Below are 27,971 nucleotides of genomic sequence, written 5' to 3'. Positions count from 1 at the left end.
CTCCAGCAACAATACTACAGATGTGGTTGCACTAAGACTTCCTACTCCAACACTCTTGAAATAACAATGTGATTGTTATTTTCCTGATTATATGTGGCACCTGGGTGTTGGCTGTCTATTTTTATACAAAAATAATCCAAGTCTAATTATGTTACAGCTTCTTGAAAATTTTCTCTATTTAAATAATAGTGTTCTTTCTTCCAAAATGAACATCTTTAAAATTTCCCAATTATACTCCATTTGCCAACTTTTTGCCCACTACTCAATCTGTTAATAGCTCTTTGTAAACTCTTTGTATCCCACTCACAACCTGCCTTTCCACCTACTTTTGTGTTGTCTGCAAATTTGGTGACAGTACATTGACTTTATTCCCCCCAGTCATTAATATATATTGTAAACATTTGCGGTCCCAGCGCTTATCCCTGTTGAATCCCAATATTTGCCAACCTGAGAGAGAATCCCTTATACTCACTCACTGTTTCTTGCCCATTAGCCATTTCTCTATCCATGCCACTATTTGACCTCTAATGCCATTTTATGACTAAAACATTTTTTTTTTCAACGTACCTTGTCAAACACCTTCTGGAAGCACATATACAGCACAAGTATTATTCTACTCTATCCATGCTGGTTAGGACTTCCTCAAAAATCTCAAACATAGTCAGACGTGATTTCCCTTTCATGAAGCCATGTTGACTCCGATTAGATTATGCTTTTCCAAATGTACTGCAGTTACTCCTTTAATAATTGGCTCCAACAACAGATATTAGGCTAATCTGTCAATAGTTATACATTCTTTGCCTCTCACTTTTGGAGTAGGGATATCACATTGATAGTTTCCCACTCCTCTGCTACTTCTCCAAGACCCAAGGATTTTTGGAAAATTACAATCAATGCGCACTCACTGTCTCCTTAGTGAATTCTTTCAGGACCCTCTGATGCAAGCCATCAGGGCCAGGGGACTTACCTGCATTTAGCCCAATTAGTTTATCTACTACTACTCCTCCTAGTGATAGTACTTAATTCCTTCCCCAAAATTCTTTAGTATTAATGGGATGATGGGGAACTTCAGTATGCAGGTGGACTGGGAAAATCAGGTTAGTAGTGGATCTCCAGGAAAAAGAATTTGTGAATGCCTACAAGGTAGTTTTTTTTGGAGCAGCTTATGGTGGCATCCACTAGGGAGCAAGCAATTTTGGCATGGGTGATGTGTAATGAGACAGACTTGCTTAAAGAGCTGAAGGTGAGGGAACCTTTAGGAGTCAGTGATCATAACATGATCACATTGAAGCTGCCGTTTTGAGAGGGAGAAGCTAGAATGAGATGTAATGGTATTGCAGTTGAGTAAGAGTAACGACAAAGACATGAGGGAAGAGTTGGCCAGAGATGATTGGAAGGGGAGCTGAGCAGGCAAGATGGTAGAGCAACAATAGCAGGATTTTCTGGGGGTAATTTAGGAGGCACAGGAGAAATCCGTCACAAGGAAGAAGAAACATATGAAGGGAAGATGAAGCAATCGTGCTGACAAGGGAAGTCAGGAACAGCTTGAAAACAAAAAACAAACAAACATAGAATGTGGTGAAGATTAGTGGGAAGCCATAGGATTGGGCAGCCTTTTAAAAAACAGCACAGGATAACTTAAAAAAAACAATAAGGTTGGAGAATATGAAATATGAGAGTAAGCTAGCTAGTAATGTAAAGGGAGATTGCAAGATTTTCTTAGATATCTAAAAGGTAAGAGAGAGCCAAGAGTGGACATTGGGCCACTGGAAAATGAGGCTGAAGAAGTAGTAATAGGGAACAAAGAAATGGCAGAGGAACTGCATAGATACTTTGCAGCAGTTTTCACAGTAGAACACACCAGTAGCATCACAGACCTTTAACAGTTAGGGGGCAGCAGTGAGTGCAATACAATCACTAAGGAGAAGGTGCTGGAGAAGTTAAAAGGTCTGAAGTTGGATGAATCACCCAGACCAGGTGGACTGTACCTTCTGAAGGAGATAGCTGAGGAGACTGTGGAGACATTGGTGAAGATCTTTCAGGAATCACTGAAGTCAGGGAGAGTCCCAGGGGACTGGAAAATGCCTACTACAACACCTTGTCCTCAAAGGGAGGAAGGCAGAAGACAAGAAGTGATAAGCTGGATAGCCTGACTTCAATTGTTGTGAAGATTTTAGAGTCCATGATTAAGGATGAGATTGCAGAATATTTGTGAGCACATGGTAAAATAGGGTTGAGTTAGCATGTCTTTGTTAAGGAGATGTCACACATGACAAATCTTTTTGAATTCATTGAAGAGGTAACGCTCAGGTGAAAAAGAGAGCCATTGGATGTGATCTATTTGGAGTTTCAGAAGGACTTTGGAAAGGTGCCAGACAGGAAGCTGCTAATAGCTTGTTGTACCCAATTCCAAATAAGTCTATTTTTTTCAGTCTTCAAATATCTTAGGTCTGAGTTTGGAGGGGTGCACTGATCCCTGTTCTATTCCACTACTCCACTGGTCACAACAAATACTATATTTAATCAGGTTGGTGAAATGGCCAATTATATTGGTCTCATACTGTCTAAGTACTAAGAGGCTATCAACCAGGTTCCATCAGTGAGTAATAAGTAACTGGTTTTCTATCACAAATAAACTTGCTGAAATAAAGATGCAAGATTTTTGACAAGCACATGCACGCTAATATATATAAATGCCATTTAGGAAAAGGCAAACATGTATAAATCTGGAAAAATCAAAACTTTATGCAGTATTAACTTTAAAGCACTTTGGCAAGTAATAGTTAAACTGACAAAAGGATAAGGATTGCCTAAATGATCTGATTCTAGAGCTGTTCACATCAGGTTGCTGACATTGGTGTGACTTCCAAGAGCAGACTGAATTGCCTGTAATTTGGACAGTGGGGTAGATTCCAAGAATGTAAAATCATCATATCACAGTGCAGAAGTATATTTATTTTAATGCAATTAGTATAACAGGTAACACAGATGATCTTAGAGCCTGAATTAGTTAATGAAGCTACAGTGTTACAGCCATTACAGAAACTTGGCTGAGAGAAGGGCAGGACTGACAGCTCAACCATGCTTTACATGTTTTAGGTGTGATTGACAGTGAAGTTAGGGATGGGGTAGTCGCCGAACTGATTAAGGAGGAAGTGCAGTTGTGGTAAGGAGAGGATATTCTTGGACCGCTCATCAGGGAAACCATATGGGTAGAACTCAGGAATAAAAAAAAGTGCATCGCTATGATGGGCTTGTACCATAGGCCTTCAATAGCTAGTCAGAGATAGAGGAACAGATACGTGGACAGGTCTTGGAAAGATATAAAAGCAACAGAGCTATTGATGTTTTGGCGATTTTAATCTGTCCAATGTTGACTGGGGCCCCTTAGCCCCTGGGGCTTTGATGGGACAGTTTGTTGGGTGTGCCCAGGAGGGTTCCTTGAAACAATATATAGATAGTTCAAGTAAGGAAGGACCATACTAAAGCTTGTACTGGGGAAGTGCCTTGATAAGTTATTAATGTTTCAGTGGGAGAGCATTTTGGAAACAATGAACATAATTCCTTAAGTTTTGAGATATTTATGGATAAAGATAAAACCAGTTCTCGGGTGGAAGTGCTAAATTAGGAAAGGCTAATTACAACAGTATTTTGGTGGGTTTTCAGCTTAATTTTTTTTTGGTGAGGGGAGCCGTAAAGAAAGTCAGAGGTAACAATGGGCTACTACACTTCTGGCAGGTCTCTTCAGGAAGTTCAAAAATGCAATTCTTACATCCCTCAAACTGTGCCATGTGACCTCACTCGGAAAGTTCTCCAGAAAGACACTGACTGATTCAGGACAGTCAGCATTGCTTTGTGTGTAGAAAATCGTGCTTCACTTGAACGTTTTTTTTTGAAGACGCAGTGAAGAAGATTGATGAAAATAGACCAGTGGACATTGTCTCTGTCTCTCTGGACTTTGGTAAAGGATTCAGAAGATTCCGTGTGGTAGACGGGTTAGTAAGGTTAGATCACATGGGGCCCAGGGGGAGCTAGCCACTTGGATACAAAATTGGCTTTAAGGTAGGAGACAGAGTGGAAGTGGAGGGACGCTTCTCAGACTGGAGGCCTGTGACCAGCAGTGGGCCACAAGGATCTGTGCTGGATCTACTGCTTTTTGTCATTTATATAAGTGATTTGGATGAATATAGGAAGTCTTTCTCGTATGATGACACCAAAATAGGTGGTGTGGTGGACAGTTTTATTTTAAATTCATTTGTGGGATGTGGGTGTCACTGGCTGACCAGCATTTATTGCCCATCAGAAAGCGGTGTTGAGCTGCCTTCTTGAACCGCTACAGCCCACTTACTGTGGATTGAGTCTCCATGCCGTTAGGGAGGGAATTATAGGATTTTGACCCAGTGACGGTGAAGGAACGGTGATATATTTCCAAGTCAGGATGGTGAGTGGCTTGGAGGGGAACTTGAGGGTGGTGGTGTTCCCATATATCTGCTATCCTTATCCTTCTAGATGAAAGTGATTGTGGGTTTGGAAAGTTCTGTCTGAAAACCTTTGCTAATTTCTGCAGAGCATCTTGTAGATAGTACTCACTGCAGCTACTGAGCATTGGTGGTGGAGGGAGTGAATGCTTGTGGATGTGACGTCAGTCAAGAGGGTTGCTTTGTCCCGGATAATGCCAAGCTTCTTGAGTATTGGTGAGGCTGTACGTATCCAAGCAAGTTGGGAGTAATTTCATCATTTTCCTGACTTATGCCTTATAGATGGTGGGCAAGCTTTGGGGAGTCAGGAGGTGAGTTACTTGCCACAGTATTCCTATCTTTTGACCTGCTCTGGTAGCCACTGTGTTTATGAGGTGAGTCCAGTTAAGTTTCTGGTCAATGATAACCCCTAGGATGTTGATAGTCAGAGATTCAGTGATAGTAATGCTGTTGAATGCCAAGAGATGGTGGTTAGATTGTCATTTATTCATGATGGCGATAGCCTGGCATTTGTGTGGTGTGAATGTTACCTGCCGCTTGCCACTTACTGGATATGGTCCAGATCTTGTTGTATTTGAACGTGGACTGCTTTGGTATCTGTTGGGTCATGAATGGTGCTGAGCATTCTGCAATCATCAGTAAGCATCCCACTTCTAACCTTATGATGGAGGGAAGATCATTGATGAAACAGCTGAAAATGGTTGGGCCGAGGACACTACCCTAAGGAACTGCTGCAGAGGTGTCCTGGGCTGAGATGACTGACCTCCAACAACCATGACTCTCTTCCTATGTATCAGGTATGACTCTAACCACTGGAGAGTTTGCCCCTGATACCCATTGATGCCAGTTTTGCTCGGTCCCTTGATGCCACACTTAGTCAAATGCAGTCTTGATGTCAAGGGCTGTCACTCTCATCGCCTCGCCTCGCCTAGCCTAACCTAACCAAACCAAACCAAACCAGTTATTCCTTCAGTGTTCGAACCAAGGCTGTAATGGGTTCAGGAGCTGAGCGGCCCTGGTAGAACCCAAACTAGGTGTCACTGAGCAGGTGCTGCTTGTTAGCACCGTTGATGACACCGTCAGTCTCTTTACTGATGATCGAGAGTAGACTGATGGGGCAGTAGTTGGCTGTATTTGTCCTGCGTTTTATGTACATCACATACATGGGCAAATTTCCACATTGTCAGATAGATACCAGTGATGTAACTGTTCTGGAACAGCATGGCTTGGGGAGTGGCAAGTTCTGGAGCACAAGTCTTCAGTACTATTGCTGGAATGTTGTCAGGGCCGTAGCCTTTGCAGTATCCAGTGTCTCCAACCGTTTCTTGATATCATGTTGACTGAATAGAATTGGCTGAATACTGGTATCTGTAATGTTCGGGACCTTTGGAAGAGGCCGAGATGGATCATCCACTTGGTGCTTCTGGCTAAAGATTGCTGCAAAAGATTGCTGCTTATGCTGTTTGGCGTGCAAGTAGTCCTGTTTTTGATGCTTCATCAGATTGGAACCTCATCTTCAAGTATGCCAGGTGGTGTTCCTTACATCCCCTCCATAACTCTCCGTTGAACCAGGATTGATCCTCTGGCTTGATGGTAATGTTTGAGTGGGAGATATGCTGAGCCATGAGGTTATGGACTGTGCTGGAGAACAATTCTGCTGCTGTTGTTATCCCACAGTGCCTTGTGGATGCCCAGCCTTGAGCTGCTAGATCTGTTCGAAATCTGTCCCATGTACCATGGTGATTCTGCCTGACAACATATTGGAGGTTATTCTCAATTTGAAGACCGGACTTTGTCTCCACAAGGACTATGAGGTGGTCACTCTTACCATGATCACTCTTATGGTCACAGATAGATGCACCTGCAGCTGGCAGATTGGTAAGAATGAGGTCAGATATGTTTTTCCCTCTTGTTGGCTTCCTCACTGCCAGCCACAGACTCAGTCTAGCAGCTTTGTCCTTTAGGACCTGACCAGCCCGATCCGTAATACTGCTGCCGAGCCACTTTTGGTGATGGACATTGAGATGCCCCACCCAGACTGCATTTTGTGTCCTTGTCATCCTCAGTGCTTCCTCCTAGGTGTTGTTCAATATTGATGAGGGCAGATTCATCAGCTGAGGGAGGATATTACGTGGTAATCAGCAGGAGATTTCCTTGCCCATGTTTAACCTGAAGCACAAGACTTCATAGGGTCTGGAGTCAATGTTGAGAACTCCTCGGCCATTTTCTCTTCAACTGTATTCCACTGTGTTGCCACCTCTGCTGAGTCTATCCTGATGGTGGGACAGGACATATCTAGGGATGGCAATAGTGATGTCTGGGACATAGTCATTCTCATGGAGTCATACTATAAGGACAACATCAGGCTGTTGCTTAACTAGTCTGTGAGACAGCTCTCCCAATTTTGGCACTAGCCCCCAGATAAGGAAGATCCTGCAGGGTTGATAGGGTTGTTTCTGGCGTTGTATTTTCTGGTGCCTTGATCAATGCCAGCTGATCTGTTTGGTTTCATTTCTTTTAGATTTTGTAGCGATTGGTTTGCTAGGCCATTTCAGAGGACAAATGAGAGTCAACCACATTGCTGTAAGTCTGGAGCCACATGTAAGCCAGACTAGGTGAGAATGGCAGATTTCCTTCCCTGAAGGACATTAGTGAACCAGTTGGGTTTTTTCGACAATCTACAATGATTTCATGGTCATCAGTAGATTTTTAATTCCTGCTTTTTTTTCTTTATTGATTTCAGATTCCACCATCTGCTGTGGTGGGATTTGAACTTGTGTCCCCAGGACATTAGCTGAGTTTCTGGATTAATAGTTTAACGATAGATATGAGCCATGTGTACTTGTAATTTTGATTAAATGAGGATTCCCAGAATGATACTACAGTTAGAATTCGGTTTATTATCACATGTACTCGAGTAGAGTACAGTGAAAGTTTACAATGTCGCCCACATGGTGCCGTCTTAGGTACAAAGTACCCAGATACAAAAGAAAGAAAAAACAAATTACATTTCCTTTACAGTTATTCACATATAAGTTTAAAGAAAAGAAATAAAGCTAAAAAGATAAACATTACAGTGTTTCTATAAATGGTCTGCAGGAGATCAATGAAGGGAGCTTTCACACGTGGTCTGACCGGGCTCTCAAGCTGCTGACCGCCCACACTGATCTCCAGTCCAACAACTATCCTTGTTCTACCAGCGCATGCTGGCTGTCCTGCTCCACTCTGGCCTCCAGCCCCATAATTGTTGGTATCAATATCATCAGCCTATGCAATTTATTAGCGGATGGAGGAGAACATTTTACAAAGACTACCCTGTATCACCAATTTTTTCAGATGGTGTGCTAATAATAATGAAGATCAATAAAGAGCATTTGGAGAATTTGGACGTAGTCCTTAGACATTTTCTGCCAGGCAGGTATATACCTTAGAAGGGAAAAAACATGTGTTCCAGGTGCCCCAAGTGACCTACTTGGGCTATAGAGTTGACAAGTCTAGTTTACACCCATGGTAGATAAAGTGAGGGCAGTCAAAGGTGCTTTGGCTCCCACATCTGTACCGGATCTTGGCTGGTGAATTATTACAGAAAGGCCATATATAACCTGACCTCCAATCTGGCACCTTTGTATCAATGCTCTTTTTAAAAAAAAAAGTCAGCCTTAGAAATGGTTGCATAGCCAAGCCTTAGTTTTCAGGAAGGTGAAGAAACAGCTATCATCCTCTTGGGTGTTGGCACACAATAATCCCAAACAAGATCTGGTACTGACATGTGTTGTCTCTCTGTATGGCTTCGGAGTAGTTTTATTTCACAGGTGGCCCAATGGAGAGGAATGCCCAACAGTGTATGCAGCCAGGACTTTGGGTAGTGCAGAGCATAATTACACCCAGATAGAGAAGAAAGATTTGGTGATGATATTTGGAATCAGGAAGTTATACTTAAACCATTACAGTAATTGTTAATAATAATGGACTGCAAACCTCTGATAGGTTTACTTAAAGAGTACAAGGCAGTGCTACCCATAACATCAGTCCGAATTCAGCAGTGGTACCTAATACTAAGTGCATATAACTATAAGTTGAAACACTGTCCGGTATGTGAAGTAGCAAATGTGGATACATTGAGCCTCTTCCAGCTGGCAGATACGCCACCGAAGTACACGTCTTTTACACCCGGAAATGTTCATCACAGATAACAGGGCATCATTTACCAGAGGGGATTTTTTTTGTATTTACTGAAGTTGAATGATATTCGACATATAAGGAATGCTCCAAACCACCCATCACCCAGTGGTCCGGCAGAAAGAGCAGTCCAAACGTTGGGGGCACGGTTAAAGAAGCAACCTGCAACTTCACTGGATACTCTACAAGGATAGATCCAGTAAATTTGCTAATGGGGAAAAGACTTGCTCCAGGTTAAATCTGATCATCCCGGCCTGGGATGGGTGAGGGACGAGTGAAACAACATCAGAAATGCCTGACTCAAGACTCCACTAAGTGAGAGAGACCGTTTAGCTCGGAGGAGAAGTTTGAAGTAGGAACCGAGGGCTGCATTGATAAGAGGCATGGTTGACATGAGGTTAGGTTCAGTGACATATGAAGTTTGGGTAGATGCAATGGTCCTGAACAAGCGCATGGACCATAAGAAAGCCATAAACTGGCAAACTGTGAGGGAGCAAAACGTGCCCGGTTCCTTGACCACTGTTCTGTCCGTTCGGGAATATGTGAGATCTCCTTCTCCATAAATCAGTCAAGATACCTTGGAATTTGAGATGGACGCAGCAGATGTTGTTACTTCAATGCCTTTGTTGCCTGAAGAGGAGAGTGAATTATTTCCGAGATGCTCTAGGAACGACAGGTAAGCTACTGTGCATTACACACTGACTGTGTCAGAGGCAGAGTTAGAGCAACCCGACGCTGTGCTAAAACACTCCGAGGAGGTACAAAAGAAATAGGCATATGTCCTTAGACTAGGAGGGGAGGGATGCAGTAATGGGAATGCGATCAGCTAGGTGGACTTCATATAATGTGACTTCTCTGATTAGGGCTGTTAATCTCATTGAATCAGGAACCCCTGGCTGACAGACATAGACAGTGTCAGACATCCTGTTCATTCTGAGAGCTGGCTCTGAGGCAGCTGGATCAGTGTCAAAGACTCTCCATGTGTACTAAAGTGAGACTGGGTGACTGGATACCGGCCTCTGTAGAGGTATCTCTCACATCTATCTGGAGTTTGCAATTGTTACACGTTAAGATGTTGTGCACCCAGCTGTGCAAAAGCACTTTTTAAAGTTGCTACACACTCAAGGTGAGGAGGTCACATGCAAGGAAACAACTGAGATCTTGAGTGTGGTACAGAAAGCATCTAAAGATATAGAAATGGAGCACCAGAGTGAAAGAAACTTGAGGACCAAGAGTGATCTAGGATTGAGCTGGGAAGACTGAGAAAGTTGAGAAACGTGTAAAAGAAAGAGAGGTTTGGAGATAGAGCAATTGAACCCGATTGCAGTGGAAGGCAGTCCAAGAGCAAATAACGGCACCGGAGATCTGAATCATAGAGGGAATGAAAGATGTTTGAGTTATGTGATCAGAAGAGAACTCAAGACTGAGTGACAGAATGATCAAAGGATTGAGGGAGAGTGTAGGCAATAAATCAAAAGTGTATTATTGATACGTTGGGGAAAAAGCCAGAGGGAGACAAACTGGGGCCTTTGTGTAAGAAAATAAAGAATGAATTTTAAGATACCAGATAAATGATCTGCTTTGGTCGGGCCATGTAAAGTGACCATGAAAGCCAGTCAGTCTAGATCTAATAAGAGGTTGTTCTGGAAAGGTCTGTGGTGGGTTGGATACTATGAAAAGAACAAGATTGAGAGATTTGGGGCAGATAGAGAATTTGGAAACTGAGACAGTGTGAAGAATAAAAGATTTGGAGGTGGAGGAAATGTTTGACGAAACTGAATGAGAGATGTGATGAAAGGAAAGAGATTAAAGATGTAAAGAGAAATTTGCAGATGGAAAGAGGTTGAGATAGAGTAGTGTGAGAGAGATTTGGCTGAATCAAATTCTGTCTCATCCTTTCAAACAGGTTGTTTATGGATGTAATTATACTAGATTATAACAAGCCAACAAACATTTATTGAATTCTATGTCCCTTGCTTTTCCAATTCATGTTTAATTGAATTAAGTGTTATTTTCCAAATTTAAGTAATCTTTGCCTATTAATTGTCCGGCCATTTCATAACTTGTTAACTTCAAGTTTTCCCATCTCTATTGAAGGACCATTTTAAGAGTAATTATGTTAACTCGTGTTAGTCCCCATCTTAATTTCTGCTTGTTCTACATCCACAACCTATGTATCTCCTATCTTAATATGAATCATCATTTAAATGTAATCAGATTAGGATTTAAACAAAAAATAATTTTCATGTTTTCTTAAACCACTTTCCAAATGTAAGGTGCTCATGGATGACTTTGTCACTTTATTTGAGGCAATTTAATCAGCTGCCTTTGCTGGATTCCTTTTTTCCACAAGTCCCCATGGCCGACTTCCTTTTAATGCTTTTCATAGAATCGTAGATCATATCATAGAATCACTACAGTGTGGAAATGGGCCATTTGGCCCAACAGGTCCACGCCGCCCCTCCGAAAAGCATCCCACCCAGACCCATTCCCCTAACCCTGCATTTCCCATGTCTAACACACCTAACCTAAACATCTCTGGGCACAATGAGCAATTTAGCATTGCCAGTCCATCTACCTTGCTCGTCTTTGGACTGTGGGAAGAAACCCACGCAGACACGGAGAGAATGTGCAAACTCCACATAAAAACAGTCGCCCAAAGCTGGAGTTGAACCCAGGTCCCTGGCGCAGTGAGGCAGCAGTGCTAACCACTGAGCCACCGTAGCTTGGCTTAATCTTGAATTTACATCTTTTTCTAGTTTCTTTCTGGTTTCTCTCCTTGCTTCCCACCCACCATGTTTTCCCTGAGCTCACCTTGTTCTTGAGACATATCTCAAATTCTCTAGAATAAAAAGAAAAGCTGCAGGATCTCAGCATGTCTGGATGCGTCTGTGCAGAGAGAAGCAGAGTTAATGTTTTTTATAAGTCTTCCACCTTATTCTATCTTGTAATTTTTCAGGTGGTGGACAGACTTTGGGGAGTCAATGGATGAATTACTTGTATTAAATTCATAACCATTTTCCTGCTCTTAGAGCCACAATATTGTGTGGCTGGTCTAGTTCGTTTTCTGGTCAACAACATTGTGTTATGTCTTATGCCCTGTATACATTTAAGAGATATGCTCATGGCATAATTTTGTATCATAGCAATGTGACCTGTGGGTATAAAGATCACAGATTCCATCTTATCCCAGGATCATTTGAAACATCGCATGCTGATAAATGTTGCTTCGCTGTAATCTAATAATTGTTTTGATAGTTAGCTGTAATAAATGTCCATTATGTTTTTCACAACCATGATATGCACGCCCAGTTTCTTATTTTATGGGAGATAATACAAGCATGCAGTAAATACCCGCTGGAGGCAGAATCACATAAAATGGTAACTCCAAAGATGTTGATCATGGGAGATTCAGTGATGATAATGTTGAAAATCAAGAAGAGTTGGTTAGAATCTCTTTTGAAGATGGCTGTTGTCTGTGACTTTTGTTGCATGAATGCTACTTGCTACCCATCAGCCCCATGTCTGAATATTGTCCATCTTGCATACAGGCATGACTTCTTTAGAATGAGAAGAGCCATGAACAGTGCTGAACACTGTGCAATCAGTGAGCGTTACATTTTCTCACTTCTTTAAGCAGTTGCACATGGTTGGGTCCAAGATATCAACTTGAAGAACTACTGCAAAATTGTCCTGCGAATGAATTGGTTGATCTCTAGTAACCATGATTGTGTTTCTTGGTGCTCAGGAATCTGCTTTTGAGATAAGAAATAGAAACCTAAAATCAGTGGAATGGAAACACTAAAGGACAAAGGTACCAAATAAATTCGAGGTAGAATGACACTAACATTTCCTCCACATTACCATTGATTTCAGTTTTGTTTTATGTTTGTTGATACCACACTTGGTTAAATGTATTTGTCATGCAGCATTTTTTTAAAAACATAACCTGTGATTAGTATATTTGTTTGAAAGTAATGTGTACTTTTGTACCCTCAAAGCTTTTGTTTGAATTAAATAAGTGCAGACACTTGTAGGTATGCCTGGAGCTGCTCTTTGCAGTTTGCATTTAATTAAGACACAACAGATTCACCTTTTCTGGGGCTAATTAACAATTAACCATTTAGTGAAGGACTGGAATCACGTGGAAGCTAAATCAGATGACCGTGCATGTTATTTTCCCTTGAGGTCATTAGCAAACCAGTTGGGCTTTTAATGACAATCAGGTTATTTTTGGTCATTTTCACTGATACTAGCTTTTCAGTTTTTGGATTTTGAAAAATCACAAAGTCAGATTCTCAATGTAAAGCACCACTTGACAGGTGTGGCCACAACATTTTGCTTTGGTGTCTTTGTCCATTTACTGTTCCCATTCTGTTGATTTTTTTTTTCTTGTTTCCCACTTCACATCTGAATTTCTCATTCAGGAGTTGTAAAATTTCTTTTTGTCAGATGACCTATTGATCTTGTCCGTTTTACTGCCTTTCTCATTCGGAACTTTTCAATCACGTTACGAATATTCTGACAATTGGCACAGTCTTGTCCAATTGAGCTTTTACAATACGTGTGTTTTGGAATCACCTGTGTAATGACTGTTCAAACGACTAGATGAATTAAAAACGCATTTGAGCTATTTTTCTTCCAGAGAATCACAAATGGACCCATCATTCGAGACAGCAATAGATGTCATGTAGATAGGTTTATCTTCTCTCTATGCTTGATAATTATTTTATTTGAAAGTAATAATGTTTGTTAATTTTTTAGCTGTTTTTCTCAGTAGAGAGTAAAATTCTGACCAAAATGCTTTTGTCAGAGTAGCTGGAAGTATAAAGATGCATAATAGCGTTTCACTACTAAAATCATTACTGAAATCTGCGTACGGTTAAGAGGATAGCCGAAGGTTCATTTTAATTTCTGAAGGTTACAAAGACCTTTTTTCAGCGCTGGGTCCACCCATTGACTATATACGCCCCCCACCCCACACACACAATGGGTCAGTGGATGTGAAAGAATAACTAAACTGAAACTATAGTATTACAAATAATACAACGGTTAAAATGAATGAACTTGGCCTGATTTAAATATCGTGCTGGTTAGTTGTTAATGAATTTGTTAAACATGGGACATACAGTACAATGAATTGAAGAATCAAGCCTGAAGGGTAGGAGAGCTGGTTGTGGTGTGGTTGCTTTGAATATGTGTCTTGTAGCTGTGATATATGTTGGAAATCAATAGGAGTTAGTATCGTCTGCATTAGTTATATTTGCTGCATAGGTTCAAAAGTATTTTGAACTTCGGCCACTAAGCATGTTCTTTGTCTCTTCTTCCTTTTATGCTAACCCCCTCTTTTAAATAAAAGAGAGAGATGAAAATATTAGCAGGACTTTCCTGGGAATAGTATATTCTAATACATTATTCTATAATGATTGCATATCAGCAAAAGATTAACTTAAAAATCTAATATGTTTAGTGCAGAACAATGAACATGGAGCCAATACGTGTAATTATATGTGATGGTCAATCAATTGATGTTGATCTGTTTGCTTGAACTTTAACTCACAATTGTGTTACCTTCCCAAACAGATAAATCTATGAAATCAGCTCTTTCTGTTTCATGTTATGGATATAGAACATTCTTGGATTTGCACCAACTTCTTATTTGTTTAGTCATGCTGCTGTAGAGCAGACAGTGTTTTAAGCAATTAAAACAGTGTAAGGAACTGGAAGAGGAATATTTGAATTGCTCTTTCCCCCGTAGGAGTGTTTGGATGGTGAGAGAAGGTGCAGTGCAAATTTTGAATCCACCGTGCATATGTGGATGGAAAGATGTCAGAAGGGGATGGAGTTTTTGAGGTGACTTGAAGACTGGATTAGGTTATTTTGGAGAGTGCAATTCCTTCCTAACCTTGGGAGTGGAGGGGGAGATGTGTTTGGTGGTGGCATTGTGGGAGAATTGGTGGAGGATGATCTATTGATATGCTGGCTGATGGACTAGACAGTGAGTACTAGCAGAGTCGATCATAATCCCCTGAGGAAGGGGAAGGGGCCAGAACAGAATGGCAAGAAATAGCGCGGACATATAGTAGACAAGGTTCTCCAGTCTTTTGTGAGGGTAGTAGGAAGGGGAGTCCTCGAATGAGGAACCAGGAAGCCTGCTTTATATTTGGGCAACCCCTTGAGAACTGAATTCCAATTAATCGTACACTACCCTGTAACCACACCCTACCAAATTCTCCTGGCACCTACTGTGCTTTATGATTAGATTGAGTCATGGAGTAATACAGCTTGGAAACAGGCTCTTTGGCCCAAACCAGTGCATGCTGACTATGGTGCCCACTCAGCTTGTTTCAATTGCCCACATTTGGTCCAGATCCCCCTCAACTCCTTCCTATGCAAATGTTTTGTAAATGTCGCTATGTTACCTGCCTCAACCTCTTTTCTCTGGCAGCCTATTCCGTATATTCACATATTCCATATATTGTCTGCGTAAATAAGATTCCCCTCCGGTCCTACTTAAATCTTTGCCCTCTTGTCTTAAATCTATGCTGCCTAGCTTTCAATTCCCATTCCTGGGAAAAAGACTATGTGCATTCATCCTGTATATGCTCCTCATTTTGTACACTGAATAAGGTCAACCCTCGTTCTCCTACATTCCAAGGAATAAGGTCCTATCTTGGCCAACCTCTCCATATAACTCAGACCTATTAGCCCTGGTAACATCCTCGTAAATCTTCTTTGCACGCTTTCCAGTTTAACTACATCCTTCCTATAACAAGGTGACCAAAACTGTACACGGTATTCCAAGTGCGGTTTCATCTTACACAACTGTAACATAACGTCACAACACCTATACTCAATGCCTTGACCGATGAAGACCAATATGCTTATGGCTTTATCCCTCTCTATTACCCTCAGGGGATCTGCACAAAACACTAGGAATGTTATAATTATATTACACAGTTTGTGCAGTAGAAAGCATATTGAAAAAAATAGAAACAATAGAGTACAGCATCACTGAATAGGTGCCAGATAAGAGTAAATATAAACACAAAAGCTGAAGTAAAAATGATGTCTTTTTCAAAACAGAAGAATGCGGAGTAGAAATATTGAGGTTTGGCCACATCCACTGAGAGAGAAGTAGTTAGACTTTTCATGTCAATGGCAATGGAAAAGTTATTGGTGTAAATGATAACTGTGGCTCTTGTTCCACAGGCGCGGCCAAAGCTGCTGAAAATTTGTAGCAATTTTGTTTTTTTTTTACGTTTTTGACATTTTCGCTGATTTATTTTTGTAAGATTATAGGTTGACTAGTGATGTTTAAAATGGGGGAGAAATGAGAAAGATTAGCCAGAAACAGATTCTGAAAGGCCTGCCATCCCAGAAACCAATCTGGTAAAACTTCTTTAACTTCTCCAAGAGGCAAACATTCTTTCTCAGATAAGGAGAAACCTTGTAAGGATAAACTGCACATGGTACTGCAGGTGTGGTCTTGCCAATGTCTGTACAATTGCAGTAAGATATCTCTGCTCCTGTAACTCTAATCCTTTCGCCATGAAGGCTACCATACCATTTGCCTTCTTCATCACCTGCTGCACCTGCATGCTTGCTTTCAGTGACTGGTGCACAAGTACATCCATATCTTGTTACATATCCCCCATTGCCAATCCTTTGACATTTAGATAATTTCTGTTTTTTGCTACCAAAATGGTAACCTCACATTTATCCACATAATACTTCACCTGCCTTCTCACAGCATACCTTCCCATCCCGTTTTGTGTCACCTGAAAAAGTGGAGATATGACATCTAGTTTCCTCACCTAAATCATTAATGTATATGGTGAATAGCTGGGGTCCAAGCGCTGATCCTTGCTGTACTAGCCATTGCCTGTCACTCAGAAAAAGATTTGTTGTTTTCTGTCTGACAGCCTGTTCTTACACTCTTTCAGTACACAGCCTCCAATCCCATACACTTTAAGTTTGTGAGACTTTGTCAAAAGCCTTCTGAAAATTCAAGTAAACCATATCCACTGGTCTCCCTCCTTGTTCATTCTGCTACTTACATCCTCAAAAAACTCCAGCAGACTTGTCAAGCACGATTTCCCCTTCATAAATCCATGCTGACTGATCTTGTCTTACAAGATATATAATCACAGAGTACTTGAATGATGGACTCTAGCACTTTTCTCAGTCCTGATGTCAGGCTAACTGCTCTTTAATTTGTTGTTTCCTCCCTTTTTTAAAATATTTGTTTATGTTAGCTACTCTTTAATCCCTTGGAACCGCTCCAGAGTCTATATAATTTTGGCACGTGACCCAGTAACATATCTGCTATTTCTAGGGCTACTTCCTTAAATATTCTGGAATGAAGATAATCCTGGGGATTTACCTGCCTTTAATCCCAATAGTTTGCCCACATCATTTCCCAAATAATATTATATCTTTTAATTCTTCCCTCCCTAAGGTCTGTGTTGCCCGTATTTTTGGGATGTAATTTATGTAATCCATTGTGAAGACAGGACAAAGGTGTGTTTTTAATTGGTCTGCCAATTTTGGTTCCCTCTATAAAATTTCCCTGTTTTTGACTGTAGGGGACCTATATTTACCTCTACTAATCTCTTTCTCTTCACACACATCTTTGTATGCCTCTGCCCTGGATTTAATACTATCCCTAATTATTTTTGTTCAACATAGCTTGACCATGTTTTCCGTTTTATTTTTATGCTTGATTGGGATGAATAATTTCTGCAGTTTTTCCATGTGCTCTTGAAAATGTTTGCCATTGCTTGTCTGCTGTCAGCTCTTTATGTAACAATCTGTAATTTTTGCCTCCTTTGTTTAAATTCAGCATACCAGTCACAGAAACAACTATTTCGCTCTCCATCTTAATGAAGAGTTCTATCCTATTGTGGTCACATTTCCCCAACGGCCCATGCATAACTAGTTTGGCAATTATTCCTTCCTTGTTACACAATACTCGGTCAAGGATGACGTTTCTTCTAGTTGGTTCTTCATTGTATTGATTTTTAAAACTATCGCATATACTTTACAAGATTTCGTTCTCGACTGTATTGCGACTGATTTGATCAACCCACATGCAGTTTGAAGTTGCCCATAATTACAGACATGCCTTTTATTATTTGCATATTTAATTTCCTTTTTAATACCTTCCCCAATATTACTACTACATCTTTCGGCGTCTCTGCTCTGTCTTTATGCTTTTCACAAGAGATATGATGTGACTGTCATTAAAAGGTGATAAAATATCAACTGACACTCATTTGTTTAACACCAAAATATGCCTCAATAATATTCGTACTCTTATCTTGCCAAGGGCACCAAACAAGCCCTGCATCCAGAAAACCTGACAAGCAAACTAAACCATTATGTAATAGATTCAGTTCACCAGTTGCAGTGAGCCCCCTTTGTTGGAAGCGGGCCACCAACACCTCGGTATGCTCCACGTGTACCATCCACACACATCCCACATCAATGAAACTTGGTATCTGACATTTTCTAACCTTGAAGACCCACCATGATGTAACTTTGATTAATTTACCAGTTGCCTCTGTTTCAATGCTGTATCACAGGCTGCATTGGCAACTATCATTGTAGTGGTGCAGCAAGGACATTCTGAGCTTAGGGATGTGTACTGGACCAAGCAGTATTGCCAGACTCTTCATTTGCTCCATTATAACTCACTCGCTCTGAGCCTGACTGGATTCTCACATTTCTGCCTTGCATTGTTTTACCTTGGTTTTGTGCGCTTTCCATGTTAGCTATAGATACTAGGCTCATATTACTGTTATCGGTTCCTACTATCTCTCATATAACTGCTGTCCTGCCTTGCTGATTGGTGCAGACACAGATCCAGGAAGCTTGCCATTGTTGTCATCAAGCCTCAGTCAAGACAAGTGGGATAACCTTCACTAAAGGGACCCCAGCACGATCATTTAAGGGCAACCTTCAATACCAGTACAGACTTAGTTTGGGGCAGACTGGGGGCATCCTTCTCCCTTTTATGGGTGAGGAGCTGAAATAATGGGCATTACGTCTCCTATCTTGACTTCTTCAGCCTTTTGTGAACTGTTTACCTCTGGAATATGAGCGAGAAAGAGAGAGAGGTATTATGGAAGATGAAAGTGTATAGCATCGCTGGTACTGTTGGTGCAGGTGAGGAAGTGACCAAGGTGAGTGAGTAGGCATTACGGAGGGTTAATGGTGTGGGGTGAGAGAGTAAGTGGGGAAGATGTAGCAGGTGAGAATGGTAGAGCGTGAGCCTTGGTGAAAGATGCGCACAATAACAGAAATAGAGTGAATAGAAGATATTGGAAAGAAGATGATGGGCCTTATCCTGATGAAGCGAAGAAGATTATTAACCTTCTTCTGATAATCATAGAATTTCTAGATTGGGAAAGCAGGCCAGTTGCTGTTATGCATTCCACAAAATGGCTGAGATTGCTTTAACTCAGATAGCAACCTCTGACCAGGCTGGCATTGTATGGTTTCACAGCTATCATTGCTGGCCCTGAGGGCTGTGGAAGTCCAGTGCTGGAACCACCTGGTCCAGCAGGATCTCCAGAATCCTGCATACAAAGTATACAACCGTAATGTAAGTTTATTTTAATGTTCATTTCTGTATTCTGTTACTAAGGATTGTACTGAGGTGCTCTGTACCTAAGGTGGTGTTGTGTATTGTGACATTGTAACACTGTAACTAATCTTGTAACTGAAGAAGCTGTACCTAGGTACCTTTGTACCTAAGATGGTGCTGTAAGTGGCAAATTATGAACTTTTCACTGTACTCATTTGTGTACATGTGAACAGTAAAGCTATCTTGAATTTTAATTTTAAGTGGGGTGTCAGTTTCCCTCTGCGAGTCATGTGGGACAAATGTCAGAAACTATGCTCGGCTGCTGTAGAGTGACTGTGCTTAAACGGCGCACAACTGACTTTTAAAGATGGTACCAGCACAAGAAATGGCAGTGAATTCTGAGATAACTACTGAGTAGCATGTTTTTATAGGAATGACATTTGGTAAAATGGATGGAAATTTGGACATGAGAGATGCCTGAGGGACATGGTAGGTCAGTTTGCTAAGGTTTGGCAAGAGAACCTGTTAGGCCTCATAATGTAAATCCCTCTCTCTTAAAGACTTGACACAACTCTGAGTTAGCCAAAGAAAATCCTTAAGATTTAGGCCTCTATCTCTGTTCCTATTACTTGATCCCCTTGTCCCTCATTAAGCTTTTATCCAGTCAACACTCTGCCACGTAACTGCTGCTTGACTTAGCTCCAGTTTTTGAACTTTGCACGTAGGGAATAATGTTAGGAATTTACCTTTTGGCTGAGTGGTTTCCAGCTACCTAGACCCTGAGCTGTGGAATGCCTCCCTATGTGCACTACTCATTTAAAATACACCTTAACGCTTGCCTTTTTGACTTGACTTTTAAAAATCAATTTTAATATCTTAATTTGCTTGGTTTGATGTTGACATTAACCTATTTGATCATACTTTTATGGACCATTGTGCAGCATTTTACAATAAAGGTACTATATAAATGCAAGTTGTTGTTGCATGACATGATTTCATGGGGAAAGGAGATGCCAATGATAGCAAATTGCATATTTAGGTTGATGATCATTGAGAAAATGGGCCTACAGCCTGTCCCTATCCAATTCCTTCACAGTTGTTCAAGTGTCATTCTATCCCTATTTCCCATTATTACTACTATCCTTTCGAACTACTTGTAACCCAATGCTCCATCTTACTGCAGTTTCATACTCCTAGCTTATTATTGTTGACCCAGTCAGCAACTGTACCCTTCCTCTTAGTTTTGTCATTTAACTCCCCTCCCCATCCACCCCCACTCACTTCTGTTAAGTGTGGATGTCAAAGGCTTGTGACCCATTGCCTTAAATAGCCGTTTTCTTGAATTGAAGAAGAAAGAATTGCCTTGCATGCCGTTCTCTGTATTTATGACTCCTCTCAGCACTCTCTCTCTCTCTCTCTCATATGCACTCTCCCACACACATATTCTGATTAACATCTGTTTTTGCTCAAATATTAACATTAAAATAAATGTGAAAAGAGGTTTTCCATTATTTGTTTATAAGCTTGAACAATTTCAGGAGTAGAAGAACTGTCACGAATTGCAATCCTGTACAAATTGCTGGGTGATTTGTGTGTCTGTGCTGTTAATATTGACAAACTGAACAAGTTACCATTTTGTAGTGAGACTTCCCATTAATCTTATGGTGTGTCATGTAATGGTTGGATTTATGGTGTTAATGCAGATTCATCCCTCCTCAGTCATTTAGAGCTGGTAATTTAATGTCATAAGAATCCTTCTAATGAAGTGATTCGTAGTTGAGAACATGGCATGCAACTTTGAAGCCCAGCATTTACAACTGTTGACACTTAAGAATTATTTTTGCAGAAAATAACAAGTTAGGATGAATAATTTGAGACATGATTTGTTATGTTTAGCATGATTGGAAGTAAAAAGGTGTCAATGGACCTGTAATTCACAAGGCATTATACTAGGGCTTTCCTCATGTCACTTATAATTCAATTGTTGACTTATTGATAGAGATTGATTGATTATAATGGTTAGTCAATAGCTCCATTATCATTGGAATGTGCATCAGTCAGGATGTTAGAAGAATTGAGTGTAAAGCAAAGTATTGTAGATGTTGAAAGTCTGAAATACAATTGATCAGTCGTTTGTGTAGAGATTTCTGTTTTCATGGAAAATTATATGTAGCCTCTTCTATGTTCCTATAAATGCAGGTCCACTGCTATTAGTGATGGATGGTGGCTGCTGATTCTGTCCTTCATATTATCAAGAACATTTGTAAGGTTTGCTCTTTCACACTGTCCTTTGCTTGTTAACGTTAAGGATCCATATGATGAGTCTAAATAGCTAGGTTTCAATGTGCTTGTCTTCTGTTTGGTCTTTTTCATTGTTTATTTTCCTTTGACGATTTCATCTTTTTCAATGTGCTCTATATTTAATTTGATTCGAACTCTAACATTTTACTTCACTGTCATTTAATCATTTCTTCCTCTACTACCTTCTTTAATTGGTTCAGTAGATAGACCATTGGGCATGATATTCATGAGGTTTCATAAACAGCAGTGCACCATTATTGTTCAGGCGTTAAGCAATTTTCAGTGTGATTAGAATGTGGCATGAGCAGAAAGATTTAAAATGATCAATAAATATCTGAGAGATGCAGCACTACTGTAATTTCTTGCTTGCAAGAATACTTGAAACTGAATTTTGGATGTCTTATCTGTTATCTACCACTTGTACTGAAAATCATTTTGAACAAGACGATCTTCCATCATGAAGACATTTTTTCACTTTTATTCTTTCATGAAACGTGGGTATCACAGGTTCAGCCTGCATTTATTGCCCATTCCTCATTGTCATGCAGAAAGTGGTGAGCTGTCTTCTTGAACTTGTGTAACCTTGGGTTGTACTGATACTCTCAGTGTTTGAAGGAGGGAATTCCACGAATCTGACTGTAGTAATGAAGAAATGGTGTGTGACTTCTCAGGAAACATATAGGTGGTGATGTTCTTATGCATTTGCTACCCTTCTAGGTAGTAAATGTTGGTGTCGAAGGAGCCTTGATGAGTTACAGCAATGTACCTCGTAGATGGTACACGTTGCAGTCACTGTGGATCCTGATGAAAGGAGTAAATTTTGAAGGTGGCATTGGGTGCCATTCAAGTGAGCTTCTTTAACCTAGATGGTATCAAGCTTCTTAAGTGTGGTTGGAGCTGCATCCATCCAAGCAAGTGAGAATATTGTATCTCACTCCTGATAGACACTGGGGAGAGAATTAGTGAATTACTCGCAGATTTCACAGCCTGCTGTTGTAGCCACAGTAATGTCTGGTCAGAGGCTGGTTAAGTTGAGGTTTTGGGCACAATATTAACCTTTGGAATGTTGATAATAGGAGATTCAGTGATAGTAATGCCACTGACTATCAAGGAGTGATGCTTAGATTATCAGAGATGGTTATTGTCTGGTACATAATGGTGTGAACGTTACATGCCACTTATCAACCCAATCCTGGATGTTTGCCAGGTTTTGCTACATTTTGACACAGTTTTCTCCAGTTTGTGAGGACTCACAAATGGCACTGAACATTATGGAAACATCAGCAAACATCCCCACTTTTGACCTTGTGATGAATGGAAGGTCATTGATAGAAGAGCTGAAGATGGTTAGGCCTAGGACACACATCTGCGCTATCAAAACCACCTTTGTTTGCTGACTGCTAACCAACCTGGAAACTCTGCCTTCAAGAAGATTACTGCATTTGTAATTTTGTCCTGCCAGGGTATACTCATAATGTGCAGCAACTAACAAAAACTTTAATTGTTGATCTATTTTTATTTATAATAGTTAATTAGTTAGTTATTAATGTTTCACAGTCATATAACAAGGTTTTGAGAACGTGGGTCCTATAAGGAATCACTGTGCTTAGAGTCATCTTTCATGTACATTAATTGAGCTGGCCAAAAGTTAGTAGTTGCATTTCCTTTACGTATAGCAAATTTTCTATTAAGGGATAGATTGCCAGCGTGAAAGTAGGAGATTTTGCTAACCGCTTCCAGTGGGTGTTTTTCTTTTGATCGCAAATGGGGATGCAACGTCTTGTCTAGTGACAATTTTCTCCATGCAAATCGTCTGGGAGAACAGGAATCTGACGTAAATGTACATAGCCTTCTGTGTGAATTTTTGCCTCAGGATGACAAGTGTCCTACAGTCTAAAGATTTTTAATAATATAACTAAAACAACAATAAAGCCCAAATTGTGTAAGAGCCATTTGATTCTATTTGTATGGAAGCTTATTTTAAACTGCATCATGTATTGTCAATAAGCAGTAGTAATTTAAGCTTTTAATATGCCTGTAAATAATAGCATTGTTAAATATGATTTTATATTTTGCTACAGAGCTACACATTCATGAATCAGGAACAGCTACAGATTATAGTAGGAAAATTGGATCCTAGCCAACCGAAGGAGGTAACACATTTTTGTAACTTTTTATTCCAATGTCAAAATTTTTCGAGTACTTTTCTGTTGTGGTAATAGATGAGGAATAACTTGCATAAATTAAGAGAGAAGAATAGCCAAGTAAACAGTTTAAGTTTATAGCACTGAGAAAAGCTCCTTAAACTAAACAAATTTCCTCTATTTCCCATCTGAATTAGCTGTTAGACTATTTTCACAGCCTTTCGGTTGCCCATCGAAGCATACACAACATTTTTCTAGCGAATGAAAGAGCAAAGAACAGTTCAAAATTAGAAATAAGAACAGAAATTTCTGAAGAAAAAAACAGCAGGTCTGGCAGCATCTGTGGAGAGAAAGCAAAGTTCACATTTTGGGCCCAGCAACCTTTCTTCAGACTGTTTTTGTTTCTACTCAAGGAGATTTTAAGAACTAAATCAGTAATATATGCAATACTTTTAATGTTAATTAGCTTTGTTTTTAATGGTTAGATTGTCTAATATACTTACGTTTTACCAGAAATTGATTGAATTTCCTTGTTTTTGTTTAGATTCGTCGGGAGGCTTTGCAGTCTCTTTGCTGTGCTCCTCCATCTGATGTGTTGAATTGTGAATGCTGGATTACTCTCCGCAAACACCTTGCTACAGCTCTTTCAGATCCGGACCCTATATTAAGTGTAAATAAAAATAAGTACTCCAAATGACTAAGCATTGATAAGCAACTAATAGGCTTATTAGTAGAGTATGACTTTAGAGTTAAACCATTGTGTTTATTGATGTATAACTCTGTAATACATTTGCTAAATTGATTTGGAATCTGTTAGGGATGCAGCCCTCCAGCTTGCGTAAAATTAAAAATTTGGATTTTCAGAAAAAAATGTAAATTCTTGGCCACAGTTCCTTGCATTCATAGAACATCCTTCCAAAGATTTATTCTAGGATGAAGAAAGTTTATTTCACTGTTTATGGGTGGAAATGGTTTTGTCTGACAACTTACTGTTCAAAGCACATTTTATATTTTAAGAATAAAATGCATGGCTAGAGTTACTCATTTTAAACCATAAACTGAATTTCTCAATGTAATTTCTCAATTGCTCATCTGTAATTGTCCAAAACTGTTGTTTTTCATGATTTATTCCTGTTTTAATGACAAGAAGTAATGTTTCTGGACACACCAGAGTGATGGAAACTTTAAGGATTTTAAAAATGATGCACCGTATTCATTTTTTTTTAGGACAGAAGCCTACGATTCTATGCAAAAACATTTGCATCTTCAACATTCAGTGCTACGAGAGATACCTACACAAGTCTGGGTATGGATTAGAAATGACTTGCACTTTAAATGTTTCAAAATGTTTGTGAGTTTTGAAATTTAAGTTTGTCCTTTATGGTTTTGTGAGCCAGTCAAACCTAATGGCAAATCAAGTGGTACTTGAAATTGCAAAGCCAACAAACATTCAGAGGAGATATCCTGAAAAGAAAATGTCAGACTTTTGACAATTTGATCAATTTTGTCTCTGCTAAAAGGGAAAGTTGAGGGCAGCAGAAAGAGGGGTTGACCTAAATGCAGTAAGATGACTGATGTTGTAGTGCAAGTGTGAGGATAATGCACAACAGACAAATGTGGCTTATTATTACTACAGAGCCCTGGCCTGAGTTGCTACCAGCAGCAGCAGTTAAGAATGTCTATTTTTAGCAGTATTTCTAAAAACAAAACTATATTAATTATATCTAAACACATGATAGCAAATTTTGTTCAGTAGAAGTAAAATGAGTTCCAGTTGAATGTTATCAGGCTAATAGAATTCTAACACAAAAGTGTTAGCATTTACTGCTCATTTGATATGAATAGTTTACAGTATTAATAGTTTTCACTTTTGTTTTTGTTCCAGTTATATGATTAAATTTGCAGGATTAATTTTTGTTGTTCGTAATTAAAAATCATTTTGGTAGTTTTGAAACTTGCTTGATGTAAAAATAGCTTCAATCTCATTTACCCATCTATCATAGTGTAATAACACAATACTCTTACTGCTTTAATGAGGAAAAACATATGCAATTAAGAGTATATATTGTGACATTGTGTTTTAATTGAATTGATGGCAATAGCGATTCGCTTAACTTTATAAACATATTTGAGTCGGTGTTTGATTTAGAATTGTCACATAGTGTGTTTTCAATTAGAGTAGGGTACTTCAGTAACATTTCAGTTATAGAGCCATACGGTTATACAGCACCGACACAGACACTTTGGTCCAAATCATCCAAGCTGACCAGATATCCTAAGTTGCGCTAGTCCCAGTTGCCAGCATTTAGCCAATATCCCTCTTAAGCCCTTCCTGTTCATGTAACCAGCCAGATACCATTTAAATTTTGTAATTGTACCCAACTCCTCCACTGCCTCTGGCAGCTCATTCCATACAAGCACCAAGATCTGCATGAAAATGTTACCCCTCGGGTCCTTTTATAAATCTTTCTCCTCTCATCGTAAACCTATGCCATCTCGGTTTGTACTTCCCTACCCTGGCAAAAAGACCTTGGCTGTTCACACTATCCATGCCTGTCATGATTTTGTAAACCTCTGTAAGGTCAACCCTCAACCTATGATGCTCCAGGGAAAAAGCCCTAGCCTATTTAACCTCTCCGTATAGCTCAAATTCCCCAATTCCAGCAGCATCCTTGTAAAACTTTTCTGAACACTTTTAACAACAACTTTCCTATGGTACAGAGACTAGAATTAAATGCAGTATTTTAGAAATAGTCTCAACAATGTCTGTACAACCTCAACATATTGTCCTAATTTCTATGCTGAATGCACTGACCAGTAAAGACAAGTATGTCAAATGCTGCCCTCACCACCCTGTCTATCTGTGATACCAATTTCCAGGAACTATGCACCTACACCACTAGGTCTTTTGTTCAGCAGAGGCGATGGCCTAGTGGTATTATCACTGGATTGTTAATCCAAAAACCAGATAATGTTCTAGTGACCTGGGTTTAAATCCTGCCATGGCAGATAGTGGAATTTGAATTCAATTAACATCTGGAATTAAGAGTCTAATGATGACCATGAATCCATTGTCGATTGTTGGAAAAACCCATCTGGTTCACCAGTGTCTTTTAGGGAAGAAAACTGCTGTCTTTACTTGGTCTGGCCTACATGTGACTCCAGATCCATAGCAATGTGGATGACTCTTAACTGTTCTCTGGGTAATTAAGGATGGGCAATAAATACTGCCTAGCCAGCGACGCCCTCATTCCCCCACTGCACTCCATGTGTCTTGCTAACGAGTCTATCATACAGAACCTTGTTCAATGTCTTGCTGAAGTCAGTATAGACAACATCTACGACTCTCCTTTCATTAATTTTCTTTGTCACCTGTTCAAAACAAAACCCAGTCAAGTGAGACATGATTTCCCCACACAAAACCATGCTGCTTATCGCTAACCAGTGCTTGCCTTTCCAAATACATGTAAACCCCAGCACTTTGAATCCCCTCTAACAACATGCCCACCACTGATGTCGGGCTCACTGTCTGTAGTTCCCTGGCTTTTCCTTACTGCCTTTCTTACATTGTAGCACTACAATAGTCACCCTGCAGTTTTCTAGCATCTTACCTGTGCCTATCGATGATACAAAAATCTCAGCAAGGAGCCCTGCAGTCTCCTCCCTAGCTTTCCACAAGATTCTAGATACACCTGATGTGGCCCCAGGGATTTAACTACCTTGATATATTTTAAGACCTACAGCACCTCCTGTTCTGAACTCGTATCAAGACATCATTATTTATTTCACCAAGTTGCCTAGCTTCCATGCCCTTCTCCATGGAAATACTGACATGAAATATTTGTTTAGTATCTCATCCATCTCCTATGATTCCACACACAGACTGCCACTTTGATCTTTAAGGGGCCATATTATCTCCCTGTTACTTTTTTGCCCTTAATGTATTTGTAGAATCTCTTTGGATTCTCCTCAACCCTATTTGCCAAAGCTATGTCACGCCCCCTCCTTGCCCCCCTGATTTCCCTCTTAAGTATTCTCCTGCTGCTATACTCCTCTAGGATCCATTCAATCCCAGTTGTTGATACCTGATGTATGCTTCCTCCTTTTTTTTTGACCACCACCTCAATTTCTGTAATCACCCACATTCCCTACGGCTTGCCGTTCACACTATCAAGAACAAACTGTCCGTGTACTCCCATTATCTCATTTTTGAAGGTCTCCTACTTTCCAAATGTCCCTTCACCTACAAACAAACTTCCCCAATCAACTTTTGAAAAT

General features: G+C 40.0%; 1 protein-coding gene across 4 annotated transcripts in view; it reads left to right on the top strand.

Moving 5' to 3' along the window:
* The window catches only part of tbc1d32 (TBC1 domain family, member 32), a 228,770-nt gene that overhangs the window by 21,506 nt on the left and 179,293 nt on the right, over window positions 1-27,971 (top strand). For 3 of the 4 annotated variants that reach the window (XR_007247581.2, XM_048531423.2, XM_048531422.2), the window contains exons 5-7: window positions 23,631-23,702; window positions 24,238-24,363; window positions 24,921-24,999. Coding sequence is in view for 3 of the 4 variants with exons in the window: in XM_048531423.2 (XP_048387380.2) it covers window positions 23,631-23,702; window positions 24,238-24,363; window positions 24,921-24,999 (277 nt within the window). In the remaining variant the exon portion in view is untranslated. Of the gene's footprint in view, window positions 1-21,448; window positions 21,517-23,630; window positions 23,703-24,237; window positions 24,364-24,920; window positions 25,000-27,971 lie in introns of those variants that run through there. The other variant, XM_048531424.2, reaches the window with a different exon arrangement.

This window comes from Stegostoma tigrinum, chromosome 4 (assembly GCF_030684315.1).
Source record: "Stegostoma tigrinum isolate sSteTig4 chromosome 4, sSteTig4.hap1, whole genome shotgun sequence".
NCBI lineage: Eukaryota > Metazoa > Chordata > Chondrichthyes > Orectolobiformes > Stegostomatidae > Stegostoma > Stegostoma tigrinum.
Note: the sequence above shows the minus strand (reverse complement) of the source record. Positions and strands in the feature narration are given on the sequence as shown.